At 45.1% G+C, this 20,022-nt stretch overlaps 1 protein-coding gene and 2 non-coding genes across 3 annotated transcripts; all 3 read left to right on the forward strand.

Annotated features, from left to right (window-relative positions):
* The first annotated feature begins 1,025 nt into the window (after positions 1-1,025).
* On the forward strand, positions 1,026-16,171 carry rpl10 (ribosomal protein L10). The gene is made up of 6 exons (XM_055932765.1): positions 1,026-1,159; positions 7,572-7,630; positions 10,634-10,741; positions 12,337-12,475; positions 13,087-13,249; positions 15,895-16,171. The coding sequence occupies exons 1-6, from the start codon at positions 1,137-1,139 to the stop codon at positions 16,048-16,050; spliced, it is 648 nt and encodes a 215-aa protein (XP_055788740.1). The 5' UTR covers positions 1,026-1,136; the 3' UTR covers positions 16,051-16,171.
* On the forward strand, positions 8,355-8,487 carry LOC129861551 (small nucleolar RNA SNORA70). The gene has a single exon (XR_008760623.1). It is a non-coding gene; the product is annotated as a small nucleolar RNA SNORA70 (small nucleolar RNA).
* Positions 12,528-12,660, forward strand: LOC129861552 (small nucleolar RNA SNORA70). The gene has a single exon (XR_008760624.1). It is a non-coding gene; the product is annotated as a small nucleolar RNA SNORA70 (small nucleolar RNA).
* Positions 16,172-20,022: the final 3,851 nt, after the last annotated feature.

A 20,022-nucleotide genomic window follows, 5' to 3' on the forward strand; every position in this document is an offset into this window, starting at 1 on the left:
GCGACATATTATTAGCAAGTTCTAGCATATATTTTCATATTTCTGTGAGGGAACACCTACTTTGTTTAATCGTTGAGAAAATTTAGCAGAATATCGGCCAAAATCCATCTTCTCCCACTGCCAGCCACTGGGTTTCTTGTCAATGCGATGTTTGGTAGTGAGTGGAAACGCCAAGCGGGTGTTTCACATTTATACATCTGGTGAAATATCTGTCATTGTTCTATCTGTGGTTAAACCACAGACAGAAGGGGTAACCCAGACACATCACCGTGGCTATAAAGTTGTAGCATCCCTTTAGAACATTTTCTCACCACCAAATATGTTGGTGAGCGGAAGTCCAGTCGCAGGTAATGGGAGAAGATGGAACTTGTTGAAACTGTGTCCGACATTCTGCCAGTTTTCTCATTGATGAAACATGTGATATCGGTGTTCTGTTCCCAAAACAAGAATCTCTTACGAATACAGTGCACGAAGTTTTAGAGACTTGACGCTTTGCTAAAGTTTAAAAAAAAGTTTTGTTTCGGAGTGCAAGGTCGAATTGAATTTGTGCACACTCGCACTTCACAGAGGAGGCAATCCTTAACGGAACTATGCAAATAAATGCTATAATGTGCCAATATTTATATTGTATTTGTATTTATTATGGATCCCCACTTGCCGTTTGCAAGGCTTTGCTTTGCCCACCTGGCTTGTTCTGCCGACTATGCTTAATTTGCTCCTAATGTAAACGACAGAGCTGAACGATCTTGGGTTAATTATAAATCTCTTTGGTAAAACTACTCTTCCCAAGATGCTCCACGGTTGGCTAGTTGTTGCGGAGGAAATTTTACAGACAAAATATTCAATAAAACATTTACGATTACTAACCATAATTCACGTGTGATTACAAAAGTCCTTACACAAATCAAAAATAAAAGAGGCATGTTTTTACCATATAATTTCTCCACCCGAACCCACCCATATGACGCAGCGGAAGTCTGTCTAACTTCCTTTCCTCCATTCGGTGAGTACACGGTGACATCGTGGTCTCTGCCGCTCTTCTAAAAAGTATAGAAAATAATGTATTTGTCCATTCTAGGACCCTAGCTACTTTCCATTCGTAATAAGTGTTTGTGTTATTTTAACAGATCGCAGACATGGGTCGCCGGCCAGCCCGATGGTGAGTGTTTTTGTCATGGTTTTAGCTCAAATAAAGTCTGACACTATGTGAAAATACAAAATGGTGGATGTGTCTGCACCATGTGCAGTAATTAGCTAGCTACATTCGCAGGGTTGATGTCAAATTATTTATATGCCGTAACGTCAATTTGCGTGGTTTCATTCAACTAGCTTGCTTGATGCCATGTTACACACTGTTAGCGATGTCTACAGCCCTGTCATTCACCTAGCTAATGTAGCTAGCTGGATTAGAAGGGTAACACTGCTAATGGCATTAGGTAGCATAACTAGCCATTGCAACTTGTGGGTAGATCAACATACTTATTATGGAGTTTATTGGTTATTACGTTGGTCTGTGATTAATGGTACACATTACACAGCATAATGAGGTTTACTGTACAGAATAAAGATACGTGAATGTCTAAACATCCTTAGGATCTCATTTACATACATATTTAGATGTTGTTGTGGGTGTAGCGAAAGTTTTTGTTTTCCTAGCTCCAACTGTGCAGTAATATCTAACAATACACACATCTAAAAGACTGGAATGTAGAAATAGTTAAACGAGCTGTGTGTGTTTCCACACTACAGGCAACTTCTGGTCCTTATCCACTTATCTCTACAGAGAGACCGATACAGGACGAGAGACTGCTTAGACACTATTACACTTGAATGCAATGACCAAGTCGCTCTGGATAAGTGTCAGCTAAGTTACTAAAAAATGTAAATTAAATGAAAAATAAAGGCAAGCTGGGATAAAACGTTATGATAGAAATAGAGGGAGGATAGCTTTTCTATGAACCTGTCTCCCAGGCCAGTGAGCTCTATCCTGAAGGGTTGTGATAGATGTGTAGTGTAGATACAGTGATGGATATATGATGCATTCAGACAGTATTCAGCCCCCTTCACTTTTTCCACATTTTGTTACGCTACAGCCTTAATCTAAAATGGGTTGGGGGGGATCAACACACAATACCCCACAATGACAAAGAAAATACAGATTTTTAGAAATTAGTAAATTAATGAAGAACAGATATCTTATATACAGGTATTCGTACCCTTTGCTATGAGACTCGAAATTGAGCTCAGGTGCATCCTGTTTCCTTTGATCATCCTTGAGATGTTTCTACAACTTGATTGGAGTCCATCTGAGGTAAATTCAATTGATTGGACATGATTTGGAAAGGCACACACCTGTCTATATAAGGTCCCACAGTTGACATCGCATGTCAGAGCAAAAACCAAGCCATGAGGTCTAAGGAATTGTGACCTCCATCATTCTTAAATGGAAGAAGTTTGGTGCCACCAAGACTTTCTAGAGCTGGCCACGTGGCCAAACAACAATTGGGGGAGAAGGGCCAATGTTTACTCTGGCAGAGCTCCACAGTTCCTCTGTGTAGATGGGAGAACCGTCCAGAAGGACAACCATCTCTGCAGCACTCCACTAATCATGCCTTTATGGTAGTTGCCAGATCGAAGCCACTCCTTAGTAAATGGAACATGACAGCCCGCTTGGAGTTTGTCAAAAGGCACCTAAAGGACTCGCAGACAATGAGAAACAAGATTCTCTGGTCTGATGAAACCAGGATTGAACTCTTTGGCCTGAATGCAAAGTGTCACGTCTGGAGGAAACCTGGCACCATCCCTATGGTGAAGCATGGTGGTGGCAGAAGCATGCTGTGGGGATGGTTTTAAGCGGCAGTGACTGGGAGACTAGTCAGGATCGAGTCAAAGATGAACGGACCGAGTACAGAGATCCTTGATGAAAACCTGTTCCAGAGTGCTCAGGACCTCAAACTGGGGCAACGGTTCACCTTCCAACAGGACAACGGCCCTAAGCACACAGCCAAGAGAACACAGGAGTGGCTTCAGGACAAGTCTCTGAATGTCCTTGAGTGGCCCAGCCAGAGCCCGGACTTGAACCCAATCGAAAATAGCTGTGTAGCGAAGCTCCCCATCCAACCTGACAGAGCTTGAGAGGATCTACAGAGAAGGGGAGAAACTCCCCAAATAAAGGTGTGCAAATCTTGTCATACCCAAGAAGACTTGAGGCTGTAATAGCTGACAAAGGTGCTTCAACAAAGTACTGAAGGGTCTGAGTATTTATGTAAATGTCATATTTCAGTTTACATACATTTTGTAAATTTTTCAAATGTTTTTGCTTTGTCATTATGAGTGTATTGTGTGTAGATTGAGTGGGAAACAATTTTAGAATAAGGTTGTAACCTAACAATGTGGGAAAGTCAAGGGGTCTGAATACTTTCCGAAGGCGTTGTGTGTGTTTAAGGAGGGATGGGATGTGTACTATATCCATAATGTCTATCTGAAGAGAACGTAGGATAGAATGGTGTGTGTGTAATACACACAGCAATGGTTGAATAGGATGGCATTGACTAGAATATAGTGTATATACATATGAAGTGGGTAAAATGGTATGTAAACATTATTATAGTGACCAGTGATTCTATGTACATTGGGCAGCAGCATCTACGGTGCAGAGTTGAGTAACTGGGTGGAGGCTGGCTAGTGACCGCGACTAAGTTAATGGCAGGGTACTGGGTGGAGGCTGGCTAGTGACCGCGACTAAGTTAATGGCAGGGTACTGGGTGGAGGCTGGCTAGTGACCGCGACTAAGTTAATGGCAGGGTACTGGGTGGAGGCTGGCTAGTGACCGCGACTAAGTTAATGGCAGGGTACTGGGTGGAGGCTGGCTAGTGACCGCGACTAAGTTAATGGCAGGGTACTGGGTGGAGGCTGGCTAGTGACCGCGACTAAGTTAATGGCAGGGTACTGGGTGGAGGCTGGCTAGTGACCGCGACTAAGTTAATGGCAGGGTACTGGGTGGAGGCTGGCTAGTGACCGCGACTAAGTTAATGGCAGGGTACTGGGTGGAGGCTGGCTAGTGACCGCGACTAAGTTAATGGCAGGGTACTGGGTGGAGGCTGGCTAGTGATGGTTATTTAAGTCTGATGGCCTTGAGATAGAAGCTTTTTTTTTGTCGTGGTCACCCCTGCAGCTTATTAAACCAGTGTGGCTCTAGTGTGCAGTGGCTGCCGACTAGGGTTGGCTGATATTACCTATCAGACTGACCGCTGTCGTTAATGGTTACTACGTTGTGAAGTGATGGCCGATGTATAGTTTAACTTGACTGGAACCACACAGTGAAGAGCTGAGTGACGTAGTCCTTTATAGCCTGCATAACCTCTCTCCTTTGTAGCCTGCATAACCTCTCTCCTTTATAGCCTGCATAACCTCTCTCATTTATAGCCTGCATAACCTCTCTCCTTTATAGCCTGCATAACCTCTCTCCTTTATAGCCTGCATAACCTCTCTCCTTTATAGCCTGCATAACCTCTCTCCTTTATAGCCTGCATAACCTCTCTCCTTTGTAGCCTGCATAACCTCTCTCCTTTAGCCTGCATAACCTCTCTCCTTTGTAGCCTGCATAACCTCTCTCCTTTATAGCCTGCATAACCTCTCTCCTTTATAGCCTGCATAACCTCTCTCCTTTATAGCCTGCATAACCTCTCTCCTTTATAGCCTGCATAACCTCTCTCCTTTGTAGCCTGCATAACCTCTCTCCTTTGTAGCCTGCATAACCTCTCTCCTTTAGCCTGCATAACCTCTCTCCTTTAGCCTGCATAACCTCTCTCCTTTATAGCCTGCATAACCTCTCTCCTTTATAGCCTGCATAACCTCTCTCCTTTATAGCCTGCATAACCTCTCTCCTTTATAGCCTGCATAACCTCTCTCCTTTATAGCCTGCATAACCTCTCTCCTTTGTAGCCTGCATAACCTCTCTCCTTTGTAGCCTGCATAACCTCTCTCCTTTGTAGCCTGCATAACCTCTCTCCTTTTATAGCCTGCATAACCTCTCTCCTTTTATAGCCTGCATAACCTCTCTCCTTTGTAGCCTGCATAGCCTCTCTCCTTTATAGCCTGCATAACCTCTCTCCTTTATAGCCTGCATAACCTCTCTCCTTTATAGCCTGCATAACCTCTCTCCTTTTATCGCCTGCATAACCTCTCCTTTATCGCCTGCATAACCTCTCTCTATAAATGTTAAACAGTTTACAGAATGCAAGAGAGTAAAGTAGACTGAGTTGAGATTTTCACCAAAGCAGCCCAAAAGGTTTCCCGGTCCATGTAGCTGCAGCCCATTCAATGTTTTTATAGTGGACAATCCAGTCCATTTTAAAACACCCATTTTAGTCATATATCTGTTTGTTCTGAATGACTTCAGTTTTTATGCCTGCTGGCTTCCTCCCTCCCTCGGTACTTCATGAACAATGAATTTATCTAACGGCTGAAGTTCGGTTTTGAGTAACCTAAGAACATGGTAGGCCTTAAGGCAATCGGGTAGAACAAACAATAGAAACATGGAAACATGGGAAAATCTAAGGAATAGTTTACCACAAACCTTAGTTGAGCAAAGATTAATCTAAAATAAATGGTGCCCCCTCCTTGCAGTTGTGAACCAAACGGCCAAAAGCCAAATCCTACTAATTAAAATAGCATATCAAAAGCATTAAAGGAGTGTGTCACTTTTACTACTTGATGTTAGACGTTTCCTCACCTTGAAAGTAGTCTGGTCCAGGAGAAACTAATCAATGGTTCGCTTTTCTTTAAACAGTCACGACAAACTTTAGCCACCACAAGTTATCAATCAAAGTGATGGGGGCATGTTGTTTTTTTGTTTGTCCAAGTTACATCAAACTATATATACGGAGATGATTTCAGGTGATTTGGGCTCTTTAAAAATGTTCACATCACTTCCATTGTTAGCTTGTGGTGGCTACGGTCAGCGGAAGTTTCTAGTGGCTGTTTAAAGCGCTGAACCGTGGATTAGAGACTACTAGACTAGTAGACTACTTTCAAGTCGAGGACACATCTCAAATCAAGTTGTAAAATACTCCTTTAAGACAAGTTAAAGTTATGGAGTTTCTTTGTCGCTCATTTGGTAGATAATGGTGCTTGTAACACCAGGGTAGTGGGTTCGATTCCCGGGACCACCCATATGTAATGTATTATACACGCATTAGTCGCTTTGTATAAAATACATGTATTATTAAATAGTGTTTTAATGTCCTAAAGTTTCAGCTTTCAAATGGAAACAACTGAGTCTGTCTATAGGTGATTCTTTATCACAACTTTATTTTAAAGGACAAACTTTTACAGGCATGAAGGGAAATAGAGCGACCGATATCAAGATGGAATGAAGTCAAAGGGGAACTATTATATAGCCTATTATTCCCTCCCTTGGGCCCTTCATGATTTACAACCAATCACAGGACGCGCAGCCAGTGACGCTATCTTGTGTGTCAACACTTTTCTTGCTGCAGAGAGGAATATGCAACTTTTCTTTTGGTGGCTGAAATATATTGTCTCCTGTAGTTGTTTACGCCAGCAGTCCTTTTAGCAGCGTTTCTTGCATTTGACCTTTTGGGAGGTTGGCCAGTAGGGGGCGCCGCCTTTGTATATCAATGTTTTATGGGTATTTAATCGCGATTGGGCAGAGGTTGACATCGCCCAACCCTTGTAGTGCGGACAGTGACTCTGTGGTTGTATATGAGGCCAGCTGGGAGGTGCTGGCACCTTTTTAAGGGACCTCAGAGGCAACATGCTGACAAGTTAGATTTCCTTTACACACTAATAAACATGGCGGTCTTCGGAGAACCTCTGATCACTCCCACATGGTTGGCATTTTCGTTGAATGTTAAAGTATCTGACAACCACTTGACCAACCCAACTAGTAGTGCTACTAGCAGTTACTGTAGCTAGTCTGTTAGCTACGAGCAGCTACTGTAGCTGGTCTGTTAGCTACGAGCAGCTACTGTAGCTGGTCGGTTAGCTACGAGCAGCTACTGTAGCTGGTCGGTTAGCTACGAGCAGCTACTGTAGCTGGTCGGTTAGCTACGAGCAGCTACTGTAGCTGGTCGGTTAGCTACGAGCAGCTACTGTAGCTGGTCGGTTAGCTACGAGCAGCTACTGTAGCTGGTCGGTTAGCTACGAGCAGCTACTGTAGCTGGTCGGTTAGCTACGAGCAGCTACTGTAGCTGGTCGGTTAGCTACGAGCAGCTACTGTAGCTGGTCGGTTAGCTACGAGCAGCTACTGTAGCTGGTCGGTTAGCTACGAGCAGCTACTGTAGCTGGTCGGTTAGCTACGAGCAGCTACTGTAGCTGGTCGGTTAGCTACGAGCAGCTACTGTAGCTGGTCGGTTAGCTACGAGCAGCTACTGTAGCTGGTCGGTTAGCTACGAGCAGCTACTGTAGCTGGTCGGTTAGCTACGAGCAGCTACTGTAGCTGGTCGGTTAGCTACGAGCAGCTACTGTAGCTGGTCGGTTAGCTACGAGCAGCTACTGTAGCTGGTCAGCTGATCATTGTTAGATTTAACCATCTGTCTCTCCATCAGCTACCGCTACTGCAAGAACAAGCCCTACCCCAAATCCCGTTTCTGTCGCGGTGTGCCTGGTAAGTTCTCTCTCCTTTACCTTGAGGTTATTCCCACTCAAACCAGCTCATTTCAGTTGGCCCAGAACAGAGCAGTTAGCCTTCAGTGTACATTTTAAGGGCCAATGTCAATTGCATGCTGAATTGACTGCATCACTAGTCTGAGATATGTTGAAGGCCCCGAACTGTTGAAATGGCTCAGCTCAGACACCCATGCGTACCCCACAAGACATGCCACCAGGGGTCTGTTTAATAAACTACTAGCACACAGCTCAGACACACATACGTACTTCACAAGACATGGCACCAGGGGTCTGTTTAATAAACTACTAGCACACAGCTCAGACACCCATGCGTACCCTACAAGACATGCCACCAGGGGTCTGTTTAATAAACTACTAGCACACAGCTCAGACACACATACGTACTTCACAAGACATGCCACCAGGGGTCTCTTCACAGTTTAGAACAGAGGCTAGGAAACTCACAGTACTATGTGGAACTCTATTCCTCATCAAGTAAAGCAGTAAAATTAGATAAAATACTCATACCTCTCAGGACAACACAGACTGTAAAGACACACTCTAGTAATACACCCGTTGTATTGTACATTTGTTTTTTTATTTGATGGAGGCTGTTGGGTTTTATGTCATTGTTTATTCCTGTTTGACCCCAGGAAGAGTAGCTGTGGCAGCAGCTAATGAGGAATCTAATAACTACTAAACGGGAACATACGTGTTCCCAACTGCAGCTTATTAAGCCGACCAGTCCCGCTGCCGTGCGGTTCTGGTGTGCAATGGCTGCAGACAGTGACTCTGTGGTTGTGTATGAGGCCAGCTGAGAGGTGCTGGCCCCTTTAAGGGACCGCTGAGACAACACTTTACAACTACTGAGGGTGTAGCTAGTCTACTCTTTTGTCTACTTGGTCACTTACAGCTGTAATATGTAACCTTTTTTGAGTGACCAGTCCCAATTTCACAGAAGTGACTTATATACTGGACAAAAATGTAAACGCAACTTGTAAATTGTTGGTCCTGTGTTTTCATGAGCTGAAATAACAGATCCCGGCAACTTTCCAAAGGCACAAAAATGTATTTCTCTTAATGTTGTGCACAAATTTGTTTACATCCCTGTTAGTGAGAATTTTTCCTTTGCCACAAGTATCCATCCAACTGAAAGGCGTGGCATATCAAGAAGCTGATTAAACAGCAGGATCATTACACAGGTGCACCTTGTACTGGGGACTAAAAGTCCATTTTAAAATGTGCAGTTTTGTCACAACACAATGCCACAGATGTCTCAAGTTGAGGGAGCGTAGAATTGGCATGCTGACTGCAGGAAGCTGTTGCCAGAGAATTTGTACATTTCTGTAAAATGTACATTTCTCTACCATAAGCCGCCTACACCGTAGTTTTAGAAATTGTCAGTACGTCCAACCGGGCCTCAACTGCAGACCACGTGTAACCACGCAGGCCCAGGACCCCACAGCCGGCTTCACCTGCGTGATCGTCTGAGACCAGCCACCCGGACAGCTGTGGGTTTGCACATCCAAAGAACTTCTGCACAAACGTCTCGGGAAGCTGTGCTCGTTGTCCTCACCGGCGTCTTGACCTGACTGCCGTTCGGCGTCGTCACCAGGGTCTTGACCTGACTGCCGTTTGGCGTCGTAACCGACTTCAGTGGGCAAATGCTCTTCTTCGATGACCGCTGACACGCTGGAGAAGTGTGCTCTTCACAGATGAATCCCGGTTTCAACTGTACCGGGTAGACGGTGTGTGGGCGAGTGGTTTGCTGATGTCAACGTTGTGAAGAGTTCCTCGCAGTGGGGTTACGGTATGGGCAGGGATAAGCTACGGACAACTAAACACAATTGCATTTTGGTCAAGTGGTTGTCATGTCACAAGGATCCGTACACTATTCCTAGTAGCTGAAAATGTCCCAGTTCTTCCATGGCCTGCGTACCTACCAGACATGTCACCCATTAAGCATGTTTGGGATGCTCTGGCTCAATATTTACGACAGTGTGTTCCAGTTCCCGCCAATATCCAGCCACTTTTGACAGCCATTGAAGTGGGACAACATCCTGATCAACTCTGAAGGAGATGTGTTTCGCTGCATGAGACAAATGGTCACACCAGATACTGACTGGTTCTCTGATCCACGTCCCTACTTTACATTTTTTGGGGGGGGGGGTATCTGTGACGAACCGTTAGACCCAGTCACGTGAAATCCATAAAGGCTGAATTTAATGGATTTTAATTGCCTGAATTGTTGCGTTTTTATATTTTTACTCGGTGTTGAATTCACTCGTTGAAACCAGGTATAAGAAGGGGCTGATTTTATTTCTATGCCTTTAAGTTTTTGTGTCTTTTGGTTTTGTACACCAGCTGAAAATCCAATATTTTTGCTGATGTGAAATATATTTCACAGCGTTTCAGATGCTACAATGATTCTCTGCACCAGGGTTTTCCTAACGTGGTCCTGAGGGGGCGTTTGGGATTATGCCCCTGGCACTACAGCTGATTCACAAAACTACTCATTAAGCTTTTATTTGCATCCGCTGTGTATTGCTACGGGGGGGGGGGGGGGACCGGGTGGGGCGGCAGGGTAGCCTAGTGGTTAGAGCGTTGGGCTAGTAACCCAAAGGTTGCAAGTTCAAATCCCAGAGCTGACAAGGTGCAAATCTGTCGTTCTGCCCCTGAACAGGCAGTTAACCCACTGTTCCCCGGTAGGCCGTCATTGAAAAATAAGAGTTTGTTCTTAACTGACTTGCCTAGTTAAATAAAGGTTAAATGTAAGTCGCTCTGGATAAGAGCGTCTGCTAAATGACTTAAATGTAAATGTATGGGACCAGGCCCGAGTTTGGGAAACCCTGCTCTACTTTAGTCACCAAGTGAAATTAGGTGAACTCATAGACTTGTAGCAAACAGGAGATTGAGTGATTTTCTTGCATAGTGCACCTTTTTTAAAGACATTGAGACCAACATTAACTAGTGTAAACTCTCTCCTGTTTCCCTCCTGTAGATCCTAAGATCAGGATCTTTGACCTGGGCAGGAAGAAGGCCAGGGTGGATGAGTTCCCTCTGTGTGGTCACATGGTCTCTGACGAGTACGAGCAGCTGTCCTCTGAAGGTGAGGGGGCGTCTCAGCCCGTGTTAACTCTCCCGTCTCTCCTCTGGAGGCAGTCTGTGTTAACTCTCCCGTCTCTCCTCTGGAGGCAGTCTGTGTTAACTCTCCCGTCTCTCCTCTGGAGGCAGTCTGTGTTAACTCTCCCGTCTCTCCTCTGGAGGCAGCCCGTGTTAACTCTCCCGTCTCTCCTCTGGAGGCAGCCCGTGTTAACTCTCCCGTCTCTCCTCTGGAGGCAGCCCGTGTTAACTCTCCCGTCTCTCCTCTGGAGGCAGCCCGTGTTAACTCTCCCGTCTCTCCTCTGGAGGCAGCCCGTGTTAACTCTCCCGTCTCTCCTCTGGAGGCAGTCTGTGTTAACTCTCCCGTCTCTCCTCTGGAGGCAGTCTGTGTTAACTCTCCCGTCTCTCCTCTGGAGGCAGTCTGTGTTAACTCTCCCGTCTCTCCTCTGGAGGCAGTCTGTGTTAACTCTCCCGTCTCTCCTCTGGAGGCAGTCTGTGTTAACTCTCCCGTCTCTCCTCTGGAGGCAGCCCGTGTTAACTCTCCCGTCTCTCCTCTGGAGGCAGCCCGTGTTAACTCTCCCGTCTCTCCTCTGGAGGCAGCCCGTGTTAACTCTCCCGTCTCTCCTCTGGAGGCAGCCCGTGTTAACTCTCCCGTCTCTCCTCTGGAGGCAGCCCGTGTTAACTCTCCCGTCTCTCCTCTGGAGGCAGCCCGTGTTAACTCTCCCGTCTCTCCTCTGGAGGCAGTCTGTGTTAACTCTCCCGTCTCTCCTCTGGAGGCAGTCTGTGTTAACTCTCCCGTCTCTCCTCTGGAGGCAGTCTGTGTTAACTCTCCCGTCTCTCCTCTGGAGGCAGTCTGTGTTAACTCTCCCGTCTCTCCTCTGGAGGCAGCCTGTGTTAACTCTCCCGTCTCTCCTCTGGAGGCAGTCTGTGTTAACTCTCCCGTCTCTCCTCTGGAGGCAGCCCGTGTTAACTCTCCCGTCTCTCCTCTGGAGGCAGCCCGTGTTAACTCTCCCGTCTCTCCTCTGGAGGCAGCCCGTGTTAACTCTCCCGTCTCTCCTCTGGAGGCAGCCCGTGTTAACTCTCCCGTCTCTCCTCTGGAGGCAGCCCGTGTTAACTCTCCCGTCTCTCCTCTGGAGGCAGCCCGTGTTAACTCTCCCGTCTCTCCTCTGGAGGCAGCCCGTGTTAACTCTCCCGTCTCTCCTCTGGAGGCAGTCTGTGTTAACTCTCCCGTCTCTCCTCTGGAGGCAGTCTGTGTTAACTCTCCCGTCTCTCCTCTGGAGGCAGTCTGTGTTAACTCTCCCGTCTCTCCTCTGGAGGCAGCCTGTGTTAACTCTCCCGTCTCTCCTCTGGAGGCAGCCCGTGTTAACTCTCCCGTCTCTCCTCTGGAGGCAGCCCGTGTTAACTCTCCCGTCTCTCCTCTGGAGGCAGCCCGTGTTAACTCTCCCGTCTCTCCTCTGGAGGCAGCCCGTGTTAACTCTCCCGTCTCTCCTCTGGAGGCAGCCCGTGTTAACTCTCCCGTCTCTCCTCTGGAGGCAGCCCGTGTTAACTCTCCCGTCTCTCCTCTGGAGGCAGCCCGTGTTAACTCTCCCGTCTCTCCTCTAGCTCTGGAGGCAGCCCGTATCTGTGCCAACAAGTACATGGTGAAGACTTGTGGGAAAGACGGCTTCCACATCCGGGTCCGCCTGCACCCCTTCCATGTCATCCGTATCAACAAGATGTTGTCCTGTGCCGGGGCCGACAGGTACACTGGTCTAAACTCCTAAAACACACTGGTCTAAACTCCTAAAACACACCTGCAGCTTATTAAGCCGACCAGTCCCGCTGCCGTGCGGTTCTGGTGTGCAATGGCTGCAGACAGTGACTCTGTGGTTGTGTATGAGGCCAGCTGGGAGGTGCTGGCCCCTTTAAGGGACCGCTGAGACAACGCTTTACAACTGATGATGCTGTGTGTCAGACCAGGACTGACTGGGGATTGTAGACCAGGACGCTGGCTAGATACTGCTCTGCCTCTGTCGGCTGGTAATATGGACAAGGTGCTGCTCCATGTCAATGACCAGCAAATAGGCCTCTGGTCAACAGTAGTGAACTACGTAGTACAGAGGTCACCAACCTTTTCTGAGTCGAAAAGCAAGTAGGAAAAGACCCTCAGATTTAATTAAAAGCTGTTCTGTGGGTGGTGTGATTACTGTTTTAGAAGTTGGCAAAATGTTGCTGTTTGCTCATTTCTTGCTGCACTGCACTTTTTCTAGTTGGTGACCTTCGTTAGACTCATTCCACGTGTCCAAGAACATTAAATGTGTGTCGTCCCATAATTACATGTTCTGTCTGTGCGTCAATGAAACGTGTTTCTAGGCTCCAGACGGGGATGCGTGGTGCGTTCGGGAAACCCCTGGGCACCGTGGCCCGTGTCAGAATCGGTCAGGTGATCATGTCTGTCCGCACCAAGGCCAGCAACAAGGAGCACATCATCGAGGCTCTCCGCAGAGCCAAGTTCAAGTTCCCCGGACGCCAGAAGGTAACTCGCTCGGACACACAACACACTGGGGATAACTGATCAAATGTGATACAAATACATTAACTTCTACTGCCTCAGAAACCCGGATCCGGGAGCACCCCCCACCCCCCACACACTGTTTAGCATAGCTAGCATAGCTTCACAAGTAGATAGTAGCATCTAAATATCATTAAATCACAAGTCCAAGACACCAGATGAAAGATACAGATCTTGTGAATAAAGCCACCATTTCCGATTTTTAAAATGTTTTACAGGGAAGACACAATATGTAAAGATGTACATCTATTACCTAAAAACACATTAGCATAATCCACCATCTTTTATTTGTCCACCAACACCAGTAGCCATCACCAATTCGGCTAAACTAAGATATTTATAGCCCCTAACCAACAAAAAAACTCATTAGATGACAGTCTGATAACATATTTATGGTATGGGATAGGTTTTGTTAGAAAAATGTGCATATTTCAGGTAGCTGCCATAGGTTACAATTGCACCCACCGTCACAAATGGACTAGAATAAATACAATGAGCAACGTGTTTACCTAACTACTAATCATCAAACATTTCGTAAAAATACACAGCATACACTAATCGAAAGACACAGATCCTGTGAATACAGACAATATTTCAGATTTTCTAAGTGTCTTACAGCGAAAACACAATAAATCGTTATATTAGCATAGCACATAGCACATAGCAGCCCAGCATTGATTCTAGCCAAAGTGAGCGATAAAAGTCAACATCGCCAAAAGATATTAATTTTTTCACTAACCTTCTCAGAATTCTTCCGATGACACTCCTGTAACATCATTTTACAATATACATATACAGTTTGTTCGAAAAGGTGCATATTTAGCCATACAAAACCGTGGTTACACAATGAAAATAGTAGCAAAACAAGCCTGAAAATGTCGGTCGCCATCTTTCAGAGTGATCTAGTTTAATTAATAGCTAATCATATACTTGACTAAAAAATACAGGGTTTACAGGAATCGAAAGACAAATTAGTTCTTAATGCAACCGCTGATTTACATTTTTAAAATTATCCTTACTTTTCAATACAGGGTTCGCCAAGTGAAGCTATACCAAACAAAATGGCGAAATATGCGTTTAAAATATTTCGACAGAAACACGATTTATCATATTAAATATTGCTTACTTTGAGCTGTTCTTCCATCAGATTCTTGGGCAATGTATCCTTTCTATGTTATAAACGTCTTTTGGTCGATAGATGTCCTCTGTCCTTCGAAATGTCCACCACCAACGACCGACATCCCAAAACGTGTCCAAACTTTCAGAGTGCACGACAAATAAATTCCTCAGAATCGCACTAAACGGATATAAATTGCTATAAAACGGTTCAAATTAACTACATTATGATGTTTTTAACACCTAGAACGAGTAAAAACATGACCGGAGAAATATTGCTGGTTAGAAAACGATTTGGAACGAGGCAGGTCCGATGTCCTTGACGCTTCAGGCGCACGACGAGAAAGGGCGGTCTCTATACATTTTGGTCTTTTATAATGGCTGTGAAAATCCCATCGATTCCATTGAAAGCGTGATGACGTACAGACACCCAGAGGAAGACGTAGGCAGTGTCGGTTTCTTCATAGCATTCACTGTCGCCTTAAAAACAGACCCCAGATCAGAGGTAAAAAAATTTGAAATCTGAACCCTGTCATGAAAAGTGCTGTAGAAATTGTTCTGTACAACTCAGAGACAAAATTTCAACTTCTATAGAAACTAGAAGGTGTTTTCTATCCAATAATAACAATAATATGCATATTGTACGATCAAGAATTTAGCACGAGGCAGTTTAATTTGGAGACACAAATATGCTAATGCGGAACAGCACCCCCTATAGTTCCAAGAGGTTAACAGATTCACTACAACCGATGAGGCCCCCAAAAGTTCTGACTTGTCTGTTCTATATCTGAGAGACGGAAGAAAGATCTGATTTAAAAACACATTTAACCTCCTATTTTTGGCACTAAACAGTCTTCACATATACCTCCATAATTGTGTTGTACCTTCAGGTGAGTCTTGCATCCTGGGGGGGGTCACAAAACAACCAACATTGAGACTCACCTTTCCAGAGGGGGGGTCGTAGTGTAGCCCAAACGGTTTGGACTCGACAGATACAAGTTGGCAGATCAGCTCTAATGACTTCGGAGAAGTCCACTTGAGGTTTTAGCGTAAACGGAGAACACCACAGTCTCCTTTCCATCCAGGTCGTAGTAGTTTGTAGCCAAACCGTTCATACGGTAGAGGGTTTTTTGAGGAGTCTAATTTTCACGTTTGTCTCATGGTCTGACGAACAACGCTCTGGCTATGCCACCTTTCACCGCAGATGCGTACGTGTGACTCGTCCAACGCAAACAGATCTCTAGCTTACTGGCAGAGTTTTTTATGGATCGTTTTATTATGATGCGTACGTGTGACATCGGCAGACGCGGTGGATTGACACTCGTCCAATGCAAAGATCTCTAGCTTACTGAGTTTTATGGATAGTTTTATGCTAATTATATTTCTGACTCTGGGGGTTTTAAACGTCTACGGTCCACGTTCCTTTACACACTGAGAAAACATTACTGTCTGTAGAGGACCTCTGATCACTCACCTCTCCCTCCCTCCCTCAGATCCACATGTCTAAGAAGTACGGCTTCACTAAGTTCAACGCCGTGGACTTTGATCAAATGATGGCTGAAAAGCGTGTGATTCCCGATGGCTGCGGGGTGAAATACATCCCCTCGACGGGCCCTCTGGCTCGCTGGAAGAAGATTCACGCCATCTAGACACTGACTAGACATGCTTTTAGCATCCCATAGGATGTCTGGTCCTCGGCTTCACGAGAGGTCAGACATGGTGAATAAATATATCTGAATAGTCAGCCAATAAAGATGAAACTGACCTGGGTCTTATTGTTGTGCCTTTTCACTGCTGATTCTGACTTCAGATGAGGGGTTGACTTGGACAAGGTGAGTAAAAGGGGTAGAACTTCATAATGAGCAAATGTATCTTTAACTGAAATATTAACTAGGAACACCAGTATTGTACATTGAAGTACTGCCGCTGGTGGTTTTAGCATGTACATCTTGGGGCAAACTGTTCCCAAAACATGTTGGGCTGCGTGCCAGCAAGCCACTACATTTATTAGCATTGCACTATAACCGGGCCTACATAAAGCTGTTATATGTTGCACTATAACCGGCCCTACATAAAGCTGTCCCGGCAGCAGAGCTTTCCTTTCAGCACCATGGAGTGAATACTTACCCCTGCTACACCTGGTTATCAGTGGAGCCTTGTCTGCCAGCGAAACAGTTCATTCAGCCTCATTTACTGTCTTTTAATTAACATAGCTGATATGGCTGACTTGCTTTAACACATGTGGTTTCTACTGACAATTGAGATGTATAAACTATGGCATAAGGGGATGACGAGCGGATGAGAGGCACCCGGTAGTTTAGATTAAGACAATGAGCGAGCGTAGGTGGCTATTTGACAGTGCACTAACTGAATTCAGAACATGGGCCATTCTTAGTTTACTCCCTGTACACCAAGTCAGAACTGTAGGCTAAAGGGGGGCATATAAGCAGACAATGAAAGCTCTTAACAATATTCAAAGATTACTTTTGTCTAAAACAGGCTACATGTGCACTGCCAAGTCAGAACTGTGGGCTGAGTTATGAGGGGAAATGGACCAAATTATTAGTAGCCCATGTGCCTCACCCTAACAGCTTACTACACAATATACACTAACCATTATTTTCTTAGCTACAGTATACACATCTCCCTGGCATATTACATAATTTATGCTCAATTGTACAGGAAGGTGGTGGTCCTGGTGGGAAAATTGTCATTTTCTGGATTTATAGTGCTTCCAAGACCACTGGGAACTCCTGCAGCACCCAAGGGGCTTGAATTTGAGCTCACCATTGATTTCGCAATTGGGTAATGTCCCCATGAATGACAGAACATTGAGCCAATCATGGCGCAAGGAGGACGTTACCTCAATGATTATCCCACAGGGTGGCGCACAATCGGCCCAGCGCCGTCCGAGTTTGGTCGGTGTAGGCAGTCATTGTAAATAAGAATTTGTTCTCAACTGACTTGCCTAGTTAAGTTAAGGTTAAATAAAAATGTATATATTTTTTCATTGTTTGCAAACTGGTATGCGACACGTATTATTGCCAAAATGGCTTCAAGTTTCAACCAGAGCCTCTGGTCCAGAGCCCTGACATGAGAAATGAAAACAGCCAGTTCTCCTTTTGGATAGTAGTACTGTGGCGACCCGTTATTCAGGGCAGAGCTACATTCATTTAGCCTGTTTTACATTACCCATAAGCACTTGTTGCGTTGCGTCGGATGTGCATTTCAATGGGCACGTCAAGCGTGGAAGCGCAACGTCCCCCTGTGGTTGAAATGCATGACGGGCGCCTCATACTTTCACTTTTGAAACTTTTCGTCTTCAATCCAGCCAGTCTGTCAAAGAACAGGAAGTTACCAAACCACAGAATATGAACATTGGCTTGCTATAAAGTTGGAGGAAAAAGTAATTAAACTACCTGCTATCACCTGAAACAAAATATGTATCCTGTCTTGAATGAAAAGGTCACTTTGTAAGCTCCCCAAATAATTGTGATCTCTGACTAAAGGGCTCCATCTTGCGTTATAAACGCTGCACTTGTCTGTTCAGTAACGGGACTGAAGATGACACTGCGTAAGGGCATTATAGACGGGTTGTTTAGCAACAGTCAAAGATTAACACGATAAAAAAGTCAATGGATCATGTTGTAATTTATTGGGGGAACTCCCTTTATTAATGTGTACGCCCATAGCTGCCACCTAAATAGGGACAATTCAGAGATAATGTGTTGCTAGTGTAACCGATGTGAAATGGCTAGCTAGTTAGCGGGTACGTCACTTGCTCTGAAACCTATTAGTAGTGGTTCCCCTTGCTCTGCAAGGGCCGCGGCTTTTGTGGAGCGATGGATAACGACGCTTCGTGGGTGTCAGTTGTTGATGTGTGCAGAAGGTCCCTGGTTCGCGCCCGGGTCGGGGCGAGGGGACGTACTAAAGTTATACTGGTGTAAATGATGTGAAATGGCCAGCTAGTTAGCGGTGGTGCGCGCTAATAGCGTTTCAATCGGGGAAGTCACTCGCTCTGAGACCTTGAAGTAGTAGTGGGGTTGAATTGGGAAAAGACTATACGGCCACTTGTGATCTGCTAAACTACATTTCAGAAATGTCCTCTGTACCGGTACACCCTGTATATAGCTTCGCTATTGTTATTTTTCAGCTGCTCATCAATTATTTGTTACTTTTATTTTTTACTTTCTTAACTACATTGTTGGTTAAGGGCTTGAGGTCTACTACACCTGTTGTATTCAGCATTTCACTGTAAGGTCTACTACACCTGTTGTATTCGGCATTTCACTGTGAGGTCTACTACACCTGTTGTATTCAGCATTTCACTGTGAGGTCTACTACACCTGTTGTATTCAGCATTTCACTGTAAGGTCTACTACACCTGTTGTATTCAGCATTTCACTGTGAGGTCTACTACACCTGTTGTATTCAGCATTTCACTGTAAGGTCTACACCTGTTGTATTCAGCATTTCACTGTGAGGTCTACTACACCTGTTGTATTCAGCATTTCACTGTGAGGTCTACTACACCTGTTGTATTCAGCATTTCACTGTGAGGTCTACTACACCTGTTGTATTCAGCATTTCACTGTGAGGTCTACTACACCTGTTGTAGTCAGCATTTCACTGTGAGGTCTACTACACCTGTTGTATTCAGCATTTCACTGTAAGGTCTACTACACCTGTTGTATTCAGCATTTCACTGTGAGGTCTACTACACCTGTTGTATTCAGCATTTCACTGTGAGGTCTACTACACCTGTTGTATTCAGCATTTCACTGTAAGGTCTACACCTGTTGTATTCAGCATTTCACTGTGAGGTCTACTACACCTGTTGTATTCAGCATTTCACTGTGAGGTCTACTACACCTGTTGTATTCAGCATTTCATTGTGAGGTCTACTACACCTGTTGTATTCAGCATTTCACTGTGAGGTCTACATCTGTTGTATTCAGCATTTCACTGTGAGGTCTACTACACCTGTTGTATTCAGCATTTCACTGTGAGGTCTACTACACCTGTTGTATTCAGCATTTCACTGTGAGGTCTACTACACCTGTTGTATTCAGCATTTCACTGTGAGGTCTACTACACCTGTTGTATTCAACATTTCACTGTGAGGTCTACTACACCTGTTGTATTCAGCATTTCACTGTGAGGTCTACTACACCTGTTGTATTCAGCATTTCACTGTGAGGTCTACTACACCTGTTGTATTCAGCATTTCACTGTGAGGTCTACTACACCTGTTGTATTCAACATTTCACTGTGAGGTCTACTACACCTGTTGTATTCAGCATTTCACTGTGAGGTCTACTACACCTGTTGTATTCAGCATTTCACTGTAAGGTCTACTACACCTGTTGTATTCAGCATTTCACTGTGAGGTCTACTACACCTGTTGTATTCAGCATTTCACTGTGAGGTCTACTACACCTGTTGTATTCAACATTTCACTGTAAGGTCTACTACACCTGTTGTATTCAGCATTTCACTGTGAGGTCTACTACACCTGTTGTATTCAGCATTTCACTGTGAGGTCTACTACACCTGTTGTATTCAGCATTTCACTGTGAGGTCTACTACACCTGTTGTATTCAGCATTTCACTGTAAGGTC

Source organism: Salvelinus fontinalis, chromosome 8 (assembly GCF_029448725.1).
Source record: "Salvelinus fontinalis isolate EN_2023a chromosome 8, ASM2944872v1, whole genome shotgun sequence".
Taxonomy (NCBI): domain Eukaryota; kingdom Metazoa; phylum Chordata; class Actinopteri; order Salmoniformes; family Salmonidae; genus Salvelinus; species Salvelinus fontinalis.